Source organism: Corticium candelabrum, chromosome 20, assembly GCF_963422355.1.
Source record: "Corticium candelabrum chromosome 20, ooCorCand1.1, whole genome shotgun sequence".
NCBI classification, from domain to species: Eukaryota; Metazoa; Porifera; class Homoscleromorpha; order Homosclerophorida; family Plakinidae; genus Corticium; species Corticium candelabrum.
Genome location: NC_085104.1, coordinates 5,015,921 through 5,036,797, shown reverse-complemented (window position 1 = coordinate 5,036,797; position 20,877 = coordinate 5,015,921). Strand labels below are relative to the sequence as shown.

Sequence of the window (20,877 nt, the reverse complement as noted above, 5' to 3'; positions counted from 1 at the left end):
TTTTCAAAGAAGTGGATATTTTAGCATTTCAAGAGCACCGGTTATCTCCCACAGAGTGGCATCATCTTTCATCTTGTGCTGAGGATTTATCTATTGTTCTGATTCTCCTATGGAGACAGATCAGTGGAAGACCGTATGGGGTGTGGCACTCATGTGGCATACTCGTCACCAAGGTGCTATATTTCCTCTGTTGTTGGTATCAAATAGGATGGTTGCTGTTCGAATAAAATCTCCTTTCATTGGGGTTATTTTTGTGGTTTCAGTGTATGTGCCTACGGAGTATGGTGATGCTGATTTGCTTGATGAATACAACTCAGAACTTGGTTATTTAGAGGGCCTCTAGACCATGAAATCTAATCTACAATGATATTGTTATTCTTGGTGATTTTAATGCAGATGTGTGTCTAGATGGACAATTTGCAAAAGTTATTGAAATACTTTGTGAATAGCTATAATTTGAAGCTGATGGGGTTGGATTATATCCACCAATTTTATGTAAGTTAAATACCTGGCATAGCTCTGATTTTTTTACGAGTCTTGGGTAGATCATATCTTGGTCTCACAAAGATTGTTTAATTAATCTAATTTCTGTTTTTGAAATTAGAGATTGTGGGACTATAGCATCTGAATACTGGCCTATTGCAATTTCTGCTGACATTGATGTTAATGGAGAGTGTACAGCTTCATACAAAAACGATCAAAAGCAATTACTATGGAAATAGCTCGTGATGAGGACATATTTGGGTACCAAAGGTGCTGGAACATGGAGCTGGATCACTTGAATATTCCTGCTAAGGCCGCTGTCTGCAATGATCCAGACTCTTGTTGTCACCATATAGACCTGCAAGGTTCTGTGACAGCCTTGTGGATGCTATGTTAACGACTGCTAAACTGTGTATCCTTTGAAGTAAAGGAACAAATTATAGGAGGATTGGCTTTGACAGTGCTCTGAAGGAGTTAAAGCAGGAAGCTAGAGCGGATTATTGCTGGTAGAGGACAGCGGATAAGCCTAGGCATGGAGAGCTATATGAACCAATGTGTCGCTCAAGGGAAACGATTTAAGTTCCATCTGAAGTCCTTAAAACGAAGAAAGAGAAAATTTTGTGAGAGGATCGTTGAAAATATCTTAAATAGTGGAGACCTAGGATTAAACATGGCATTCACCCCTATTTCTGTTCACATGCAGGGGAATGCATTCTGTTCTGTGACTAGTAGCATATACAGTCACTCAGATGACCAGCTTCCTGGGCTAGCGCATCCTAGCCTCACACCATCCACAGCTTGCCAAGGTTGAAGTTAGCATGTATTTCCTCCCCCTGGACATGGAACTACCGGAAATACAAGGTCTCATGGGGTACCCTCTTGGAAGGTTCAGCGAGAAGACTTTCACACATGCATGCACACACGCACATGCACACATACACATGCACACACGCACATGCATGCGCACGCGCGCACACACACACACACACACACACACACGCAGACACACACACACGCAGACAGACAGACACACACACACACACATACACACACACACACACACTGACGCTCGCACACACACACACACACACACACTGACGCTCGCACACACACACACACACACACACACACACACACACACACACACACACACACACACACACACACACACACACACACACACACACACACACACACACACACACACATGTAAAGGAACAGATTGCTTATTGTTGATTATGCGTACTGCTGCCATACTCTAATTAAGGCTGCTTGAAGGTCTAACAATATGTCTGCAAGTAGCTAGCAAGTTTGAAACAGTCAATGTTATTGAAGTAACACATCTGCTTGATTTTTGCAATTTAATTGTTCTTGGTAGGGTACTTACATTTCTAGTGCAAGTTATACTATTTATTTATGCTTTGTTGTTATGCAGCTGGTTGATGATGCTACTCAAGCTTGTAAATCAATAGATGACGATGAGCCAAATACGGTAGACATAAGGAAGAAATTGTTGCAGGTAACACAACGTCAAGAGCCACCGAACGCCAAAGTTGTCTTTCCTTCTAGTAAGGTACGTATGATGATTATAGATTAATAATAGAAATAGTAGTAATAATAGTAGATTAAAATATGGATATGGCAGTGTTTTGTTATATGGATATGAAATGTATTCTGATCAATTGGTGTAGCTTCTGTGTTGATGAGGACCTGATTGCATGGACTAAGATGCAACTAATCTCTTGTAAAGTATTATAGAGGCTTAGGAATTACATAGATGCTTTGGTTGGTTCTATCACACAGGCTTGCAATTTGTTATGAGTTTTTGTTGTCTGTGTGCATGCAAATGAAAATATTCATTGGTAGCGTGCAATTGGAGACTGTTAATTAGGAATGCAGGGCAGTAGGAAGCACGTTTAGACTAACATTTTATCAGTGTCTGTGGTTAGGTGTGGCAGCTATGACATCGATATAGTTGCTATAGTCAACTGCAGCTTAATTCCTTAAAGGGGAAGTCCAACAAAAAAATGAACTTAACTTGTATGAGTAGATCTTACGAAGACAAATCGATCAGTATAAGTTACTCCGTTATCTTCGCTTTTGTATACGAGAACGAGCGATGTTTCTGTGATGTGCAACGCCCACGCGCCTGCTCCGTTCTTCCTGGTCGATTAAGCTCCGCCCACTGCAAACGAATCAATGCGTTTACGGATGGCTGCTACGGATATATCGAGAATGACGAATGTGAATGCGAAGATATTATGAAGATCTGCCTTCTTGCCGTCAGTGGTTTCTCTCTAAAGTAAAATGGTGTCGGTAGAGCTGTTTCCCCGCCAGACTTTGAAGCATAATTCCTCAATACCACGGCTTACCTAGAGAATGCGCTTGTGCTTGAGTATTTGTTTATCCTTGTTCTTTTAATATCCAAAGAGAAACGTTCAGCGCGCCGTCTGGCGTGTGCTACAGAGAACATTCCTATTTTCACATCCAGTCAGCTCACTTTCTTTTCCACTGATTGGTAGAAGGTTACAATCCCGGATGTCAAAATAGGATCATCCTCTGTAGCACACGCCAGACGGCGCGCTGAACGTTTCTCTTCGGATATTAAAAGAACAAAAATAAACAAATACTCAAGCACAAGCACATTCTCTAGGTAAGCCGTGGTATTGAGGAATTCTGCTTCAAAGTCTGGTGGGGAACAGCTCTACCGACACCATTTTACTTTAGAAAGGAACCACTGACGGCAAGAAGGAAGATCTTTATAATATCTTCGCATTCACATTTGTCATTCTCGATATATCTGTAGCAGTCATCCGTAAACGCATTGATTCGTTTGAAGTGGGCGGAACTGAATTGACCAGGAAGTGCAGAGCAGGCATGTGGGCATTGCACATCGCAGAAACATTGCTCGTTCTCGTATACAAAGCGAAGATAGCGGAGTAACTTATACCGATCGATTTGTCTTCGTAAGATCTACTCATACAAGTTAAGTTCATTTTTGTTGGACTTCCCCTTTAACTCAACTGCAGCACAGGATAAACACTTTACGAGTACACACGAAGCAATCTGCCTATTGCAGTGCTTGAATTAAGGTTTCAACATTGTCCGGACATATTCTCACGTAGCTGGCCCCTTCCTTTTAATATCAAAAGTGGGAGGGGCTTGCTACATGAGACTAAAATTTTAAATTGATTGGACTTCACAGCTAGAATTAGTTCAAACATATTTTCCATCGTAACTAAGTTACTCAGGAGCATCAAAACCTGATTTGTTTGTTATAACGCGCATTAATAAAAAAGGCAGTCAAATTTAACATGATGAGTGCAAAAGATTAGTGTCACCATGCCTTATGATATCCATAAACAGTCAACAGCTGCATGAGCACAAAAGTTCAGTAAGGTATCACAAAAGCTGAGGCAATTTTTTGTCATTCTTGAAAGACACAGCAGTGGAAATAATTCATTTCGGGAGCAAAGTCAGCTTGAACAGAGAGTAGCCTCTGTAAATCTCTAGGATACTGTACATACTATAAAAGTGAAAAGCGACGGAAGATTGAAGTTCACAGCAGACAAGTTAGGACATAGTTGGAGAACGCCGTGCATATCATTACTACAGCACGTGACTCAGGAATCCGTTCTACAAGACCGGTTGTACGTAGCTACTAATAACTCATGTGTATCTCTTCTGATAACCCATATACGAGAAACACTAACCTTACAACGAACCTTTTGATATAGAGATGAAACACGTCGATTACAGTTGGCCGCACCTGTGGCGTAATAATTATAATTCAATTATCAAGTGAAGAGCGGCGATCACTGGGTAATAGACATCGGAAACATGCGGCAAAACGAATAGACGCTCATTGTGCAGCTAGCTGTAGTGGAAAATGATAAAAAATCTAACCTTGAGAGCAAGACGTTAGAGCTCCTTTACGGCATGTCTACAGTTGTGTTTCTAAAGTGTGACATCTTGTCCGAACGTTCTTCTCCGTGATCGGACAAACAACAAAAGTGTTCGGAAATGTCCAATGTCCGACCGCTATTTTGAGCACTGCTATTGCTTGCATCTGTTTAATAATAATAGCTATAGCTGGTGTAATGATCAGAGATTCTATAGCTAGCAAATCATCACTGAACAACAACTGCTAAAACACACACGTAAACAACCCTCTACTGTCCCAGATATCTCTGCTACATACTGCACCTCTCCCCTAAAGTTAAAACTTGAGCAACCCTAAAATGAGATCACAACTCAACACAACAGCCATACAACTTAGAAACGTTATGGGTCTAATCTGTCTGGTGGTTTGCAAGAGCGTCCAACCGGTGGTGACAGACTGGTATACACTTTCTCAGAGGAGGCTGTTGGAGTTTTCGCCTTCATCTCTTGCTTTGTTGAGTCGGGCTCTGCTGGGAAGTTTACAGAGGAATCTGCTATCGCTGGTGTGTCACTTGAGGCTGGCATAGTGCGTGCACCCTGTCCTGGAGTTGATGTGGGACTTAATTGACTCTCCATTTTGCGGCTTTCTGGTTTTGGACCTGGGTAACGATGTCGGAGTTGGTCCATGTGCTTACTGACGATACCATTGGTGCTTGTCCAATTTACATTTGTAGGAGACAGGTTCTGTTACCTATACTACTTCACCCGGAACTCATGCTCGCCCTGACGTATAGATTTGGGCGTAAATGGTGTCTCCCTGATTGAAAGTTTGTTGTTTCGTGTGCTGGTCATGGTGTCGCTACTGTTGCTGTTGTGCTGCTGCACGTGGTACACAAACCTCGGGTGAATTAGGTCCAAACGAGTCTTAAGATTTCTACCCATGAGAAGCTCTCAGGGTGTTAACCTTGCGGTTGCATGGGGCATGACAATATAACGTAACAAGAACGGGGCAATTTTGGCATCAAGTGTTCCACTCTCTTGTTTCCTCAGGCTGCTTTTGAAAGTCTTGACTGCTCGCTCAGCCAGCCCGTTTGATGCAGGGTGTTAAGGCACCACCCTGATGTGGCGTATGCTGTTACGTGCCAAAAATTCGGTGAACACACGTCTCGTGAAGCTGGGTCCATTGTCAGAAACCATTTGTCCATTTGTGTGTGTGTGTGTGTGTGTGTGTGTGTGTGTGTGTGTGTGTGTGTGTGTGCGCGCGCACTCAAAGTTGTTTACACGGAACCGACGAGAATAAATGACGAGTGTTTTGAGTAGAATGGATTGGGAATTGGCCAACTGAATGGTAAAGGAACATGCTCTTTGATTAATTTGATTATTACCTTCGGCATGAAGTTATGTTTTATCTGATTTGTGTGTTAAGTTACGTTAGCAGACCATGGACAGCAAACATCTCTCGCAGCTTCTCTACCGTTACCTGTGAAGTGGCCTGTTTCCTCGTACGCAGTACCTCTATCCATTTCGAGTGCGCATCCACCACAATGAGGAACATCTCCCCCTCCAAAGGGTCTGCATAGTCAATGTTTAGGTGCGACCAGGGCTCCCGTGGCCATTCTCAAGGATGCAGAGGGGCAGCCGCCGGTTTGGGCTGGTGCAACTGGCACGATTCGCACTGTTTAACTGTGGCCGCTATTTCTGTGTGTATAGAGGGCCACCACATCAATGCCTGGGCCAACCCTTTCATGCACTTTTTATACCGGAATGAGCTTGATGTAACTCGTTCCTGTAGCATGTGCCTTCAGCCTGGGGGCGGAACGATCACCTGGAGTTCCCATAGGAGGCAACCCTCCTCCATGGACAGTTCGTGTGGTCAAGTTTTCCGCCACTACGGCCAGCCATCCCACCCGGGTGAATTCCAGCATCATGGAAAGTACAAGATCCTGTGCAGTTCATTCTCTGATTTGGGCACTGGTCACTGGCAAGGCTTCCAGCTGATCCGTCAGGTGTACCACTTCCCCTGGACAAAAGTTAACAGAAGGGCCTTCAGGCAGGGCAACCAGCTAAGGCCGTCTGTGTTTGCATGAGTTAGACCTGCTTTAAACTGAAAAGTGTACTTGTACCCTGATAAGAACAAACCCATCTTTGTATGCAGGTAGAGGCTCTCAGCGGGATTGCAATACCCTCTCTCAATAGGTCCAAGGCTTGTGATCTGACATCAAAGTGAATGGGTGGCCGTACACGCAGTGGTGGTACTTCTTCTCTTGTAGTATGTGAACATTCGCAAATAGGCTTTCAACTCAGAAGTTCCAGTTGATGTTGGGGCTTCCTGAATAGCTTTCACCTTGTCCTTTGTGGGTTGCAACCCCTGGGCAGAAATTATGTGCCGAAGATAAATGACGTCCTTTTCCATGAACTAGCACTTGTCACGTTTGACTCGGAGCCCTGCATCTTGGAGCCGTTTGTGGACCACTTCCAGGCACTGAAGGTGCTTCTTCCTGATCCTTCCTGCAATTAAGATCTTGTCCCTGCAGCAACTCTTCCTTAACCCGTAAATGGCGGAGTCTGAATGAACACCAAATTAAAAACGGTGAAATCAAAATAGCCCCTTGTGGGTGTTGATTGTAGCATACTCCTGCAACATTTCATCAAGCCCTACTTGCTGGTATGCCTGGCTGAGGTCTAATTTGCTGTAAGTTTGCCCTCCTGCCGACTTGGAAAAAAGGTCATTTATGTTTGGCAGTGGGTACTTATCCAGTTGATTGGCTTGGTTCACTGTCAGTTTGCAATCTTCACAAACTCTCACTGACCCATCAGCTTTGACTACTGCCACCACAGGCACTGCCCAGTTCTTACATCCTAAACAAGAACTCTTCCAGTTTCTCTCTAAGTACATCAAACTCATCCCGGTATAGAGTGCATGAAAGAGTTGGCCCGGGCATTGATGTGGTGGCCCCGGCCTCGAGATCTACAGCTGCACGTGGAAAACTCCATGGTTGCTCTGCTCTCGTGACGGCGTCAGCTGACTCTACTTGTGTGACGAATGTTTATAATAACGCAACTTTCGTGGTGGAACGGATTGGAAGTCCAGTGATGGAATGGGTTGGAAGTCCACCACAGTCAAGTTTTCGAGAGGGGTCCGAAGCGAGTCAAGTCCGAGCACACGCAGCAGCCAGTCGAAATCGCACCCATCCCACACTGTCAGCATGCTGATCCGTCCCCCAGCGTGCATAGGGACGTACGTTATCGTACGTAGCGCAGTTATAGTATGATTTCACTTTGTACCAATAGGTACATCCTTTCACAAATGAGAGAATGCATGATACAATACACATTTAAACAGTCAAATACACACATACACATATATGGCATGCAGAATGTGACTTTATTAGATTATTCACATATGTATAGGGTGTAAATACACACACAGCTTAATTGTCGCAATTTGTGTAAATTGACTTTTTTGTGTATATAACTCCTTACCAATATATAGTAACTGTTGTGAAATATTCCATGACATGATGTGATCAAGACGGTGAAAAATTATACATGCACTAATTAGCTTTTGTTGTTTTCTTGGTGTAAATAGTTTACAATAAAATATTCTTTATCACACCGCAATAATGGTGTAGTATGTTTTTTAGAATTAATTATTGTATAAGAAGTAGAGAATACACAGCAAATACATGCAGTTATAGATATACAGCAATGACAATAGAGGTCAACAATCTTAGAACAAATATATATATATATATATATATATATATATATATATATATATATATATATATATATATATATATATGTATATACATATATATCACGAATATTGAAGTGAACTGCAGTTTTTTTCTTGTCATCTTTGGAACTAATTTTGAAGAAGTTTGATAAATTAGGAGTGTATCTTCTTGATCTTAGTAAGCAAGCCAGTGTCCGCCAGTTGATCAAGGCCGTTGGGGCCCCTTTGGGCCCTATAACGATAGAATGAGTGAAGAACGTGATACTTGCACCACGTGTCCTCTTTGTTTTTCTGTGTTGAGAAACAATGGTGCATTGTGGCAGCACGTCAATGCAAGTCATATCACCACCTGGATGTTTCCATACATGGATTTCCTTACAAGAAATGAACGTCGTTTGTGTTGCAAGTGCGGCTTTGCATATTCCAGATGGTTTGAATGGTGTCGACGTTCTACCGGATGCGAAGTGCACGAAAGGATGCTGTCATTGTCCCACCATGATCTCGGTGTGATAGCGAAATCCAGGCAGATATCAGCGGTAGTATGCTGCTGTGTTGGGTACTTATGATCACGGGGGTACTTATGATCACAGATCCGTGCATCTCAGCTCGTTCACGACGTGTCTTGGAAACCTCAGTTTTTGCATCACGGATGAATGTGAACGTAATTAGCTTGTACAACGTGCTTTCCTTTGTAAATGACACGCAGAATTATCTGCAAAAGAACCAGACCATTGTTGTTTCCACAGTGTTAGAAATCTACCGAGTCTAGATGCTTGTATATGCATCGCTCTAGGGATGAATTTTAAGATTCATACGGAATGTGCACTATTGTTCGTGTACCAGAAGCTTATGCTATAGTTGCTTATGTTTGTAGTCGTTTCTTTAAAGACAGCATATCCTTTGTCGACAAGACAACTACCTTCAGGAATGCTTATTTAATTAGCAAGTTTCAGGGCAGTTGCTAGGAGTACTTGACGCTAGACCAATCAAACAACAGTAATATATAACATTGTTGTGCATGTTCAACTGCGCAGTGATCATAAGTATAGCTCCAGCTGTGTGCATCGCAACTCTATCTAGCTTCACTGCAATGGCTAGAAGAGGGAGGGAGGCAATGCCAAAAGGAAATTAAACTATATAGGACAAAAGACATGTTACAGTCAAGTGAAGGATGGTCAGCTACTGTGTAAGAATACTAATTGTTGGATTTTGAACGCTGCATGTCTCGTCTAGAGGTGTAATAGTAGCATATGCCAAGATTACTGTAGTGCTTGAGTGTTCTGCATTAATTGATTATGCCATTATATAGTTTCTGCTATGCAGCATTGTCTGTATAACTGTAGTATGGAGTGTTCCGATCAGCTCAGCTACTACTTTGTGCATGTATTTAGCACATGCTTTGCATCTTCTGCAATGTGCATGCTCTACCTGTTGTTTGGAATCATTGACGTATGATTAATAAGCAAACTTGCTGACAATTAAGACACTGTATACACTACAGAGACAGTTCTTTATCAACAATTACTTTACAGAGATGTGTTAATTGTCTGCATTTATTTGTGGAAACAGGATGATGTCGTTGAAGTTCTTCCTAGAAAAGTGTCTCATCTCTCGACATCTACTAGCCACAAACATCTTCATAAGGAACTTCAACTTAGCAACAAATTGTATGGCAAATCAGAATATTATATGTTGCAGATTGAGAACTGAAATTGTTAAAGAAATTGTACTGGTTTGTATATAGAGGTGGAACTAAACAGCTTGGGAAGCCAGAGTTGCAAAAGGTAATGGACAGAAGACGACCTGACTCTGAAGGGCGGCCAGGAACAATAACTGGCAAGCCAAGAACACAAGAAAATTTAGGCGACAAAGAACTTGCAAGTAGGCTAACACGACAGTCAAAGAAATTGGAGTTGGTAAGAGTATTGAAGCTTAGTTTACAATTTAATACATTGTTAGAATAGAACTGATAGCGTCTGCACACACACACACACACACACACACACACACACACACACACACACACACACACACACACACACACACACGCACACACGTGCACACACACAAATTGATATAATAATAATAATAATAATAATAATAATAATAATAATACACATCCTAGTATAGCTTCTCGGCTAGAAAGGATGGAAACTCCTACATCTCAACTCAGTCCAGACTGCTGTCAAATGGAGGATGGTCTTTCGCTTGATTGTGATGCTACTGTGGACCCTGTACTTCATCGAGAGTTTCTTGAGGAGTTGCAGAGAGTCAGGCAAATTCCTATCTGTGAGAGACAACGCCTTCCAAGGATCTTTGTGAACAGTAGAACCCTGAGGCTTATTGGTGATCTTAACACGATCATCAGTTCGTTGAAGGATGAACCAGATATGAGTGAAATCAGTTACCTGGTATACTCTGCTGCTTTGCTAGTGTCCCAAAGGCGGGGCTTAAAGACGACGAAGTCAACCAATTCTCAAACACCGACATGGAGACGAAGGCTGGATATGGAGATTCTCACACTTCGACGTGCGATCTCACTGTTGCTGGAGGTTAGAAAGGGTTCATCGGGCATTTGTATGTTACATGAACTCCAATGTCTTCGGCATCAGTTGGGCATTTCCTGTTCGGAGAGTTGTGAGATCTCCATTAATCGATTGAAAATGGAACTTAAGTCCAAGGTCGAGTGGACCAGGAGGCTGGAGAAGAATCGTAAGAGACTTCGCCAGAATGGTTTGTTTCAACGAGATGCTGGACGGTTTTACAGAGAGTTGTGTAAGCAGACTATCCAGGTCACTTCCCCGCCATCCAAGTCTGAGATCGAACAGTATTGGGGTGGTATCCTAGAAACTGATGTACATCACAATGAGTCTGCCTTCTGGCTGAGACGTCAAACCGATGGTGAGACGCACCGGAAAGATGAGCAGCAGTGGTTACCTATCTCAGACAATGAGGTCACATCGTGTCTCAAAAGGATGGGGAACTGGAAGTCTCCTGGTCCAGACAAGGTTTATGGTTTCTGGGTCAAGCGTATCACATGTCTTCACACTGATCTGACTCGTAACTACAACCTGCTGGTTCAGAATCCAGACTCTGTACCCGACTGGTTGTCTCAAGGAATAACCACTCTGATTTCTAAGAATGACAAGACTGACCAGGCCAAAAATTACCGGCCTATCACGTGTCTGTCTGTCTTCTATAAGACCCTCACCTCAGTCATCAGGCAGAGGATTGCAGGGCATTTGGATTAGAGAAACCTCATGGCTCCGGAGCAGAAGGGTTGTCGACAGGGATCTTTTGGTGCAAAGGATCAGCTGTTGATCAACAAGCTGCTTACCGAAGACTGTAGGACCAGGCACAAGAGCTTGAGCATGGCTTGGGTGGACTACCAGAAAGCCTATGACAGCGTGCCACACAGTTGGTTGCTCCAGTGCCTTCAGCTGCATAAGATCAGTCCAGTCTTGTACGGGTTCTTGTCACGTGTGATGAAGAGTTGGAGGACATCGATGGTGCTTTCTTGCGGGAATAGTACAATCAAGACAAGGCTTATGCAGATCAGGAGGGTATTTTCCAAGGTGACTCACTTTCTCCACTTCTCTTCTGTATGGCTCTCAATCCTCTGAGCAAGGAGCTGAACAGAACCGGTTACGGCTACCGGATGACCACTGGGCATGGTGAGACTGCCAAACGTCAGCTTATCAGTCATCTACTTTACATGGATGATCTGAAGCTGTATGGCAGAAACTTTGATCAGTTGGACGGGTTGTTGCACACGGTTCGTACCTTCTCTGATGACATCCAGATGAAGTTTGGTCTTGACAAATGTGCTGTTGCACACTTTGTCGATGGCAGGCTATCTGGACACAACTCTGGAGTGACGGTAGGAAAAACGGACACCATCAACTGTCTGGAATGGGGTCAAGTCTACAAGTACTTGGGTGTAGATGAGAGTAACGGTATTCAGCACAGCATGATGCGGGAGAGACTCCATCGTGAGTACTTGCGCAGATGGAAGGTGGTTCTCCGGACTGAGTTGTATGGTCGGAACAAGATTCTAGCCATCAATGGGTTTGCTCTACCGGTTCTCACTTACGGTTTTGGCGTCATTCATTGGGGGTGCACGGACCTGCAGCAACTTGATCGACGGACCAGAAAGCTCCTCTGTATGCACGGTGTCCACCATCCTACTGCAGACGTTGACCGACTGTACGCTCCTTGCAGTGATGGGGTAGGGGGTTACAACAGATTGAGTCGACATATCAATCTTGTATTGTGAGGCTGAACTGTTACCTTGCTGACAGTTCTGATCCTTTCATGCAGATGATACGGGAGTGTGACTCTGGAAAATCTTCACACTCGATCAAGCGCATGGCTTGTCGGTTTACTGCACAGCTGCGGAGGAGTCTTGCTTCAGACAACAAGTCGCAGAACTTACACAGGAATGCATCCATCTCGGTTGAAGGTGGCTTCGAGCAAGCGCCTGAAACAGATGCAAGACATTACCGTACGTGTTGCAGTTCTCTTCGTGTGCGGTCCTGGAGCGGGAAGCCTATGCACAGGCAGTATCGTCGTCTCACTGAGCAACCGCTTGTGGACATGAAAGAGATCTACGGATGGCTAAAGACAGCGAATCTTCTTGCTGCAACTGAAGGACTGGTTGTTGCTGCTCAAGACCAAGCTCTTCGGACTCGGTACTATGAGCGCAAGATTCTACATCGTGATGTCAGTCCTACTTGCCGCATGTGCAGTGTAGGTCTGGAAACAGTCGACCACATTGTGGCAGGCTGTAGTGCTTTGGCACCGATGGACTACACTGATCGACACAATCAGGTGGCCTCCATCATTGACTGGGATGTTTGTCGCCATTTTGGGGTTTCGGTGGAGAACAGATGGTACCGGCATCATTCTGATAGGCTTGTGGAGACGGATGTCATTACTATGATGTGGGATACCACCATCTCCACTGCCAGGAAGCTCAAAGCCAATCGTCCAGACATCTGTCTCAGAAATAGGAAGACAAACACTTGTCTTCTTATTGATATCAGCTGTCCTGCTGATGGCAACATTGGCAAGAAACATGCTGAGAATTTGGCGAAGTACAGCGACTTGCAAGTGGAGATAAGCCACAAGTGGCATTGTCGAACACTGGTGGTTTCGGTGGTCTTGAGAGCTTTGGGCACAGTGCACGCAGGTATTGCACGGTGGCTGGACATTATTCCAGGTCATCACAACCTGCAGCACTTACAGAAAACAGTGCTTCTGGGATCTACTCGGATCCTTTGTAAAGTCATGTCTTCTTTCTAGACAGCAGTGATGGTCTAAGTACTTCTGAAGGAGGGTTTGCTTCCGGTACTTGTAATAGACTTTACAAACCAGACTGATCTGGTTGAGCACGACACATAAAAGTCACCGCTGTGGCTTAGTGGTTAGCGACAATGGCTACCACTCCATGGTTTGGGGGTTCAAACCCGTGACGACAGTAAATTATGAAACTTGTCTGACTTTCTCTCTCATGCTTCTCTAGCTCTCGTTTCAGTCGTTGGGGAGTTTCTGTGGTCTGGCGAACAGTCCATTGACGATGACGTTCAGTGCTTTCCTGGTGGTCATTGATATCCACTAGGCGTGCTGTCCCGATGTTTGCGGTCACCGTAATGTTTGCAATCTATATCGAATTGGCTAGTCATTGATTGCCCTGTGGACTACACAGAAACATGTACCCTGCTGGGCTCACCTGCCGGGTTGGTGGGCGCCCAGATGGGGGTAAAGACCCCACTTGCCCATCATGGAGGGGCATAACAACACATAATAATTAATTTTGTTTTATACCACTACAGGTACAGTGCTTTAGGCCAGACAAGACACATACATTAACAAGTAAAAATAGATAGTTATAGAAGAATAAACGTAGAAGAATAAACAAACATAAATTAAGGTTTAATCCAGCTCTTGAAGTCCATGTAGGACAACACCGTGATTCTTGTCCTTGTCTCATTGTCTATTGATCGCCACAGATTACCTTGAGTATTCAGAGTGAACCCGCTCACTAATTCATTATTAGAATGAACTGCTCTCCATAAGAAAGAGAGCTAGCTAACACGCAATAGATCTGGAGCTTTCCTAATAGGTTCTCCAAGAGTTTCCCACAAGAATGTTCTGTTTGAGATCTCTAGCCCTCTACGAAATTCTCTTCTCCACGCTTGATGTAGTAAACGTTTGGTACTTCCTATTCCCAAATCCCACAGTTCGCACCCATAGCCCAATACAGGTAACAATACGGAGTACATTATCGTTGTCCATACTGTAGGATTACGACCCACACCTTCGACGGCCCCTACAATTGAGTATAATGAAGAGTAGAACTTCCGACACTGCTCTTCCACCGCAGCAGTTGTTTCTTTCGAAACAGTCGATAATTTATGATCTAAATGAATGACATCATGTACTTCAGGCAGACGCTCTCCATTGATGAAGAAAGCTGTTTTTTACGGTAAATGGATAGCCTTTTCCTAAAACTAATTGATTTACTTTTCTGAATATTAAATTTCAGGCAGTGGTCTGTTGTAAAACTCTCGCAGATCTCCAATAACCTCTGCATGCTCTCTCTGCTTGTAGACAGAAGCGATAAATCATCCGCGTATGTGATGCACCGCTAAACCTCTGATAATTCGAACACCTACTCCCGATTGTTCCAATCCAGTAAGGTCATCAAGGTAGACACTAAATAGAGCAGGAGAGAGTACACTGCCTTGGCGAACTCCATTAAATGTTTTGAAAGACGCTGATTTTGATGAGTTTCATTTCACGTATAGGTCTTGTTCTTTATACCAGTTCCTCAGGAATTTCACGATAAAAGTAGGAGTATGCCGTTCCATCAGCTTCATAAACAAAGAGCATGATTAACTCTATCATATGCTTTCGATAAGTCAAGAAAGCATCCAAATACAATCTCGTTTCCATTTTCAAGAAAATAATTGATAGACTCCTGTATGACAAACGTAGACATATCACAGCCATGACCAGCCTTGAAACCGAATTGTTGCTTGTTTGTATGCCAAATTCTCTGATATTTTGCCATGATAATTTTCTTTAATAGTTTTCCCAGCACTGACGATATCGCTATGCCTGTATAATTGTCTGGATTATTTCTATCTCCAACTTGATCTTTCAGGATGGGGATTATTGCAGTTTCTCTAAAGTTTCTCGGAATACAGCCATGCTGACCAATCCTGTGAACAAGCCAGCAATATGTCTGTAGAGATTCAGGGAGCCATTCTTGATATGTTCTGCCTGAATACCATCCAAATCTGAGGCCTTATTGTTCTTCAGTTGCAAAGAAGCCTTCCTACATTCTTCTGCATTGATAACAAAGTGACACCACGAGGGTCTTTTTCTCATATGTTGTTCTTCTACCATTCTATCAAGCTGGTTGTTCGATACATTGCAAAATTTTTGATCTTGAATATTCCTAATTTTTGGTAATACTCTTTCCAATAATTGCTAATGTCACTGCCCATTCTTGCCATCCCTATCTGAACATCATTGCATGATGGTCAACCTTGTTTCTTAATTCTTTTCCAGAAATTGTTCTTGTCTGCTGAACAAAGTTTTTCCAAGAGGATCTCACTCTCTCTCTTTTCACTCATCTGCTTAACCGTCTTAAGTTCTTTTTGGAATATTTTCCGGCTGTCCCTTATTTCATCAAAGAGTGTACTAGATCGACATTAGCAATATGCCCTTCAGTACTGAAGATAGCACCCCTGCCTATTTTTAGGTGGGCCTTTGGCGCTACTCGGAGATTTAGGCTGCGCTGGCGTACCCATAGGTGCTTCGCCAGAGCATCTAAGGGCACTGACTTTGGCTCTGCTTCAAACTGAACCTCAAGCCCACACATACTCGTGCTGTGTGATGTTCTGCTAAGCGAGCAGTCTTGTCCACTCCTGTCAGTGACCATGCAGGTACTCATTTATACTCCTGAGTTGAGAGAGGCAATTGCGTGTGAGTTCCTTGCTTAATGATAAATTGTCAGAAGGGGATAGTAGTCTCAGGCAACAACGTACATTTGCATACAACGTACATTTGCATACAACGTTAATTAAATTAATTAACTTTATGAGAATTCTGTCTGTGGCTGCTAATTCTGTGAGATATACTTCATGAATGCATACAACGATAAATTAATTTACTAACAACTAATAATCTAATCTGCCTGTGTGAAGAACGGGATGGTGAGCTAGTATACACATATGGCATCAAAATTGTATGGAATTTGCTTGCAGGAACATCAATACCTAAATTAGTCAATGTTGTGTGCAGGCTAGTGAATCATCAAATAATGAAGCTAAGAAACCAGAATTTATGAAGATTGCCCTGAACAAGATAAAGTCCAGTACTGAGTGACATACAATGGCTTTCTTGTTTGCTGATCAGGTGTGCTGTAGTGTAGTTAATTAAGGCTGCTTGAAGTAAGTTAATTGACCAGGTTTTATTTTGATGTGGCTATATGCTTTTAATACTAATTGCTGTAAAGTACGTTCTATACACCCTATACAAACAGGTTATATACACCATTGTACATGTAGGTACATGACTTGGAGCGCCAGCTTATATAGCTAGGTATTATAATATTCATTGCACACAGAAATCTGGTGCACAACATACATGCAGCTATACAGACAACAATAAGCATGGACATACAAAACAAAACAAAAACAACAGACAATAACAAGAAGTACAGATTATTAACGTCATCAATTGAATGCAATTCTGTAAAGGCTTTTGTTCAAGACGCTCAGCACGCGTACAGTACGCGCTCGTGGTTACGTGCACGTGCGCAAATGTCGGCGTGTGCGTGTAGCGTTCAATGACACTGACACAATGATGACGAAGAAGAAGCTGATGCTCTTGAAACTGGCATTTCATGGTTGTCATGTCGTACCCTAACGTGTTCAAATGGTACAGTACAAGTACAAGCTAGCCCAGTGCGCTTCTAGATTAGTCTGTGGTAGCCACACCCTTCTCCGCCGACACGCGCACGCACGCACACACACACACACACACACACACACACACACACACACACACACACACACAACTACATGCACATGTGCTCTTAGCTCTCAAGTAAGTAGAAACAGCTTCATTTATTAGTGGTAAGTTATAACTGCAACTAAATGTAACGTCTGCATGATTCCTATACACAAACACTGCACAGCTTATTTGCATATTTTGCAAGTACAGAACACTGTATGTAAGATCCACATGCTCGAGATGTGTGACTATACATGTTGTACAGGGACTATTCGGTTCCGTGGACTATTTGGTCGCGGGCAATTATCTCGCTCCTATTTGGTTCCCGAAACCGTTTAACTAGGGCTTATTTGGTTTCGGCCACCTGCAGGGACTATTTGGTCGCGTGGACTATTTGGTTTCGCATTTATTGCGCCTCGAATCGGCACTCTCCAACTCTTACAGCTGTACGAGACGGACGCGAACGACGTGACGATGGCCATGATAATTTTCACGCCTCTCCCAGACGTCTCGATGAGCCGAAATCGAGTGCGACCTGCTTCTTCTTCGTTTGTATTTGGCTTAATGTGAATACCGAAGTCATCACGACATTGTCGATCGCAATTTCGCGTGTCTGACGTTTCCTTTTGAGGCGAATCTCGGCTCGTCTGGTAGCGGGCGTGTTGAAAGTAGGCGGAGTAAGAATGTCTTGTGCGTTACAAGGTAAACAAACATGATCCGATCACCGAGTGTAGAGATGTGCCGCGGTTAGCTAATTAGTTGTCCGGTCTGTTGTCTGCATGCTGTACTTGGCTTCCTGCGATGATGGATATGCAATCTGCGAAAACAACCTGTCTGTCTGTCTGTCTGTCTGTCTGTCTGTCTGTCTGTCTGTCTGTCTGTCTGTCTGTCTGTCTGTCTATTGTTATTAATAGAGTAAGAGTTCAAATATAATCTGTCGATCAAATGCTAGAGTGATTGACAGAAAAATAAAGAAGATTGTTTCAAGAGACAGCAACATAAACATAAATGGTTGTAGGTAGAACCAAGCCCCATTGGCTTGGGTAGTATTTAGTTGCTTTGCTTAGATGGTGTATAATAGTTCAATGTTTGAAAATATGTGTATTGACAGACAGACAAACAGACAGACAGACAAACAGACAGACAGACAGACAGACAGACAGTATCAAGTTTATTGTCAACAATCTTCACTACTACAAACAGTTATTGTTAAAATGAAATATGTGTATTGACAGACAGACAGACAGACAGACAGACAGACAGACAGATAGACAGACAGACAGACAGATAGACAGACAGACAGACAGATAGGTTTGAGATCTCTTCAAGGGAGGGGATCAGGAGCCTGGCTAGATGTCATTCCCAGCTCAAGAAAGCTTGCAATTTCCCCTGGATTGTTCCGCCTGGCAGCTTTATTGAGGTTGGGTATGCGTTTGCCATTGCCTCTGTCAGCAACCTTATGTGATTGCGGCACAGCCTTAGATCCTGAAGGATATCATCTGATTACTTGTAAGACAGGTGGGGGACCAGTTTGGTCTCATAATTCAATAGTCTCTGCTTGGTCCGAGTGTTTGAAACGCGTGTCTCTTCCCCATACCGTTGAGCCAAGAGACTGTTACAGCAGCTCTCAGTCCAGACCCGATATTGCTGTTTATAATGCAACCGACTTTAACGTTGAGCTCGACATTTCCTTAGCCCACCCATGGAGCACCGACATAATTTCAGTCGCAGCTACAACTGATGGATCTGCTGCTTCAAAAAGGGAGGGAAAGAAGAGAGAGAAGTACAGCAGAGAGACTCACACTAGTGGGGGTTCTCCATGCCTAATTCCACTGGTGTTTGAGCATTATGGCCGCTGGGGAAATGCAGGAGAAAAGTTTCTCCATCAAATCTCTCTGCGATCACGAGATGATGACGGCAAGGTGAACTCCAGTGAGTTCAAAACTTATTGGAGACGATTAATGTCCATTACTTTACAGCGGTGTAACAGTATGGTTTTGGCGAAGAAGATTGACAGAATAGTGTGTAGAAATGACTCCGTAGCTGGTTTTTACAGTTACCAGAGTGTACGTTAAGCTTTCATTTCATGACCCTAAGGGTCATTTTTCTTGGACTCATAGATAGTGATTTAGCGTTGACTGTAATAGCGTTGATGTTTACCAATAGATGTTTTTGACAGATAGATAGACAGACAGACAGACAGACAGTCAGACAGACAGACAGACAGTCAGTGACGAAATTGGTAGACCAAACGCTGCAGAGTTCCTTGACTTTTGGCGAAAAAGATTCTCCCTTCAGCTGCAAAAATGCAATGCCAAAGTCATACTGAGGAAGATGGCAAGCTTGTCAAGTGACACAAGTAGCGCTAAGTACTCAACCCAGTTCTTTAGCCACTAGGCTGACCTGGGTTATCTTTTAAGTTAAGTTGTTACTGTTTTTTAGTGCTTTTTCCTGTGTACTGTAGCACCTAAAACATTATGTCATTGCCTAGCACTCTTTGTATGATAGATGAATGTTTGAAAATATATGTGACAGTCAGACAGACAGACAGACAGACAGTCAGACAGACAGTCAGACATACAGTCAGTCAGTCAGTCAGTCAGACAGACAGACAGACAGACAGACAGACAGACAGACTTAGACACTTTTCCACTGATCACTCTTGCATTGCATCTCTGTGTACACACTCATATCTGCATGCATGCGCATAGCTGCATGCTGATTAGTATAGTTCTTGTCTTCATTTTCTTGTCTGCATATCCTGATGCTACTGCAGCACATTTGCTGTGTCACCATTCAAAGAAAAGATAGACAGACGGACAGACTAAATGGCAGAAAGACACAGAAGATGCATGTATACAAGAAAAAAGATTTCACTAAACAAACGGATCGTTTTATAGTGTACAACAACGCAGACAAACAACCATCAATACCCATCTGAGAGACCAAGTGCAAATAAGTGATTTTACATCAGATACATTTAATTAGTTGTTTCTCGAACTACTTAAATTCACTTATTTTCTCTTCTTTTCTGTCATCACCGATCTTTGGTCGTGCGCAACCAATTTCAGAGACGTTGATCGTCTTCCTTGCGTAGACAGTAGGCATACGTCACTGTGCACCTAAGTATCGATCGATGCCATGCAGGATCGATGCATAAATCTGCAGCTAACCGCAGCATTCTACGCACTAAAACATTCTTAGGCACATCACCATGTCTCTACACTCGGTGATCGGATCATGTTTGTTTACCTTGTAACGCACAAGACATTCTTACTCCGCCTACTTTCAACACGCCCGCTACCAGACGAGCCGAGATTCGCCTCAAAAGGAAACGTCAGACACGCGAAATTGCGATCGACAATGTCGTGATGACTTCGGTATTCACATTAAGCCAAATACAAACGAAGAAGAAGCAGGTCGCACTCGATTTCGGCTCATCGAGACGTCTGGGAGAGGCGTGAAAATTATCATGGCCATCGTCACGTCGTTCGCGTCCGTCTCGTACAGCTGTAAGAGTTGGAGAGTGCCGATTCGAGGCGCAATAAATGCGAAACCAAATAGTCCACGCGACCAAATAGTCCCTGCAGGTGGCCGAAACCAAATAAGCCCTAGTTAAACGGTTTCGGGAACCAAATAGGAGCGAGATAATTGCCCTCGACCAAATAGTCCACGGAACCAAATAGTCCCTGTACACATGTATACCGAGTATGATCTAGGAAATGTGTATTTTCGTCTCGCTCTAG

The 20,877-nt window shown here is 43.3% G+C and overlaps 2 protein-coding genes across 2 annotated transcripts in view; both read left to right on the top strand.

Annotated features, from left to right (window-relative positions):
- LOC134195502 (protein FAM107B-like) overlaps nucleotides 1-16,595 on the top strand; it is a 20,517-nt gene extending 3,922 nt beyond the window's left edge. Inside the window, exons 2-5 of the mRNA XM_062664530.1 lie at nucleotides 1,919-2,056; nucleotides 9,674-9,771; nucleotides 9,849-10,020; nucleotides 16,418-16,595. Of these exons, the coding sequence (XP_062520514.1) occupies nucleotides 1,919-2,056; nucleotides 9,674-9,771; nucleotides 9,849-10,020; nucleotides 16,418-16,501 (492 nt within the window). The 3' untranslated portion in view covers nucleotides 16,502-16,595. The remainder of the gene's footprint in view (nucleotides 1-1,918; nucleotides 2,057-9,673; nucleotides 9,772-9,848; nucleotides 10,021-16,417) is intronic.
- Nucleotides 16,596-18,474: 1,879 nt separating this feature from the next.
- Nucleotides 18,475-19,303, top strand: LOC134195900 (uncharacterized). The gene is made up of 2 exons (XM_062664993.1): nucleotides 18,475-19,053; nucleotides 19,111-19,303. Exons 1-2 carry the CDS (start codon nucleotides 18,559-18,561, stop codon nucleotides 19,204-19,206), a joined length of 591 nt encoding a protein of 196 aa, XP_062520977.1. The 5' UTR covers nucleotides 18,475-18,558; the 3' UTR covers nucleotides 19,207-19,303.
- Nucleotides 19,304-20,877: the final 1,574 nt, after the last annotated feature.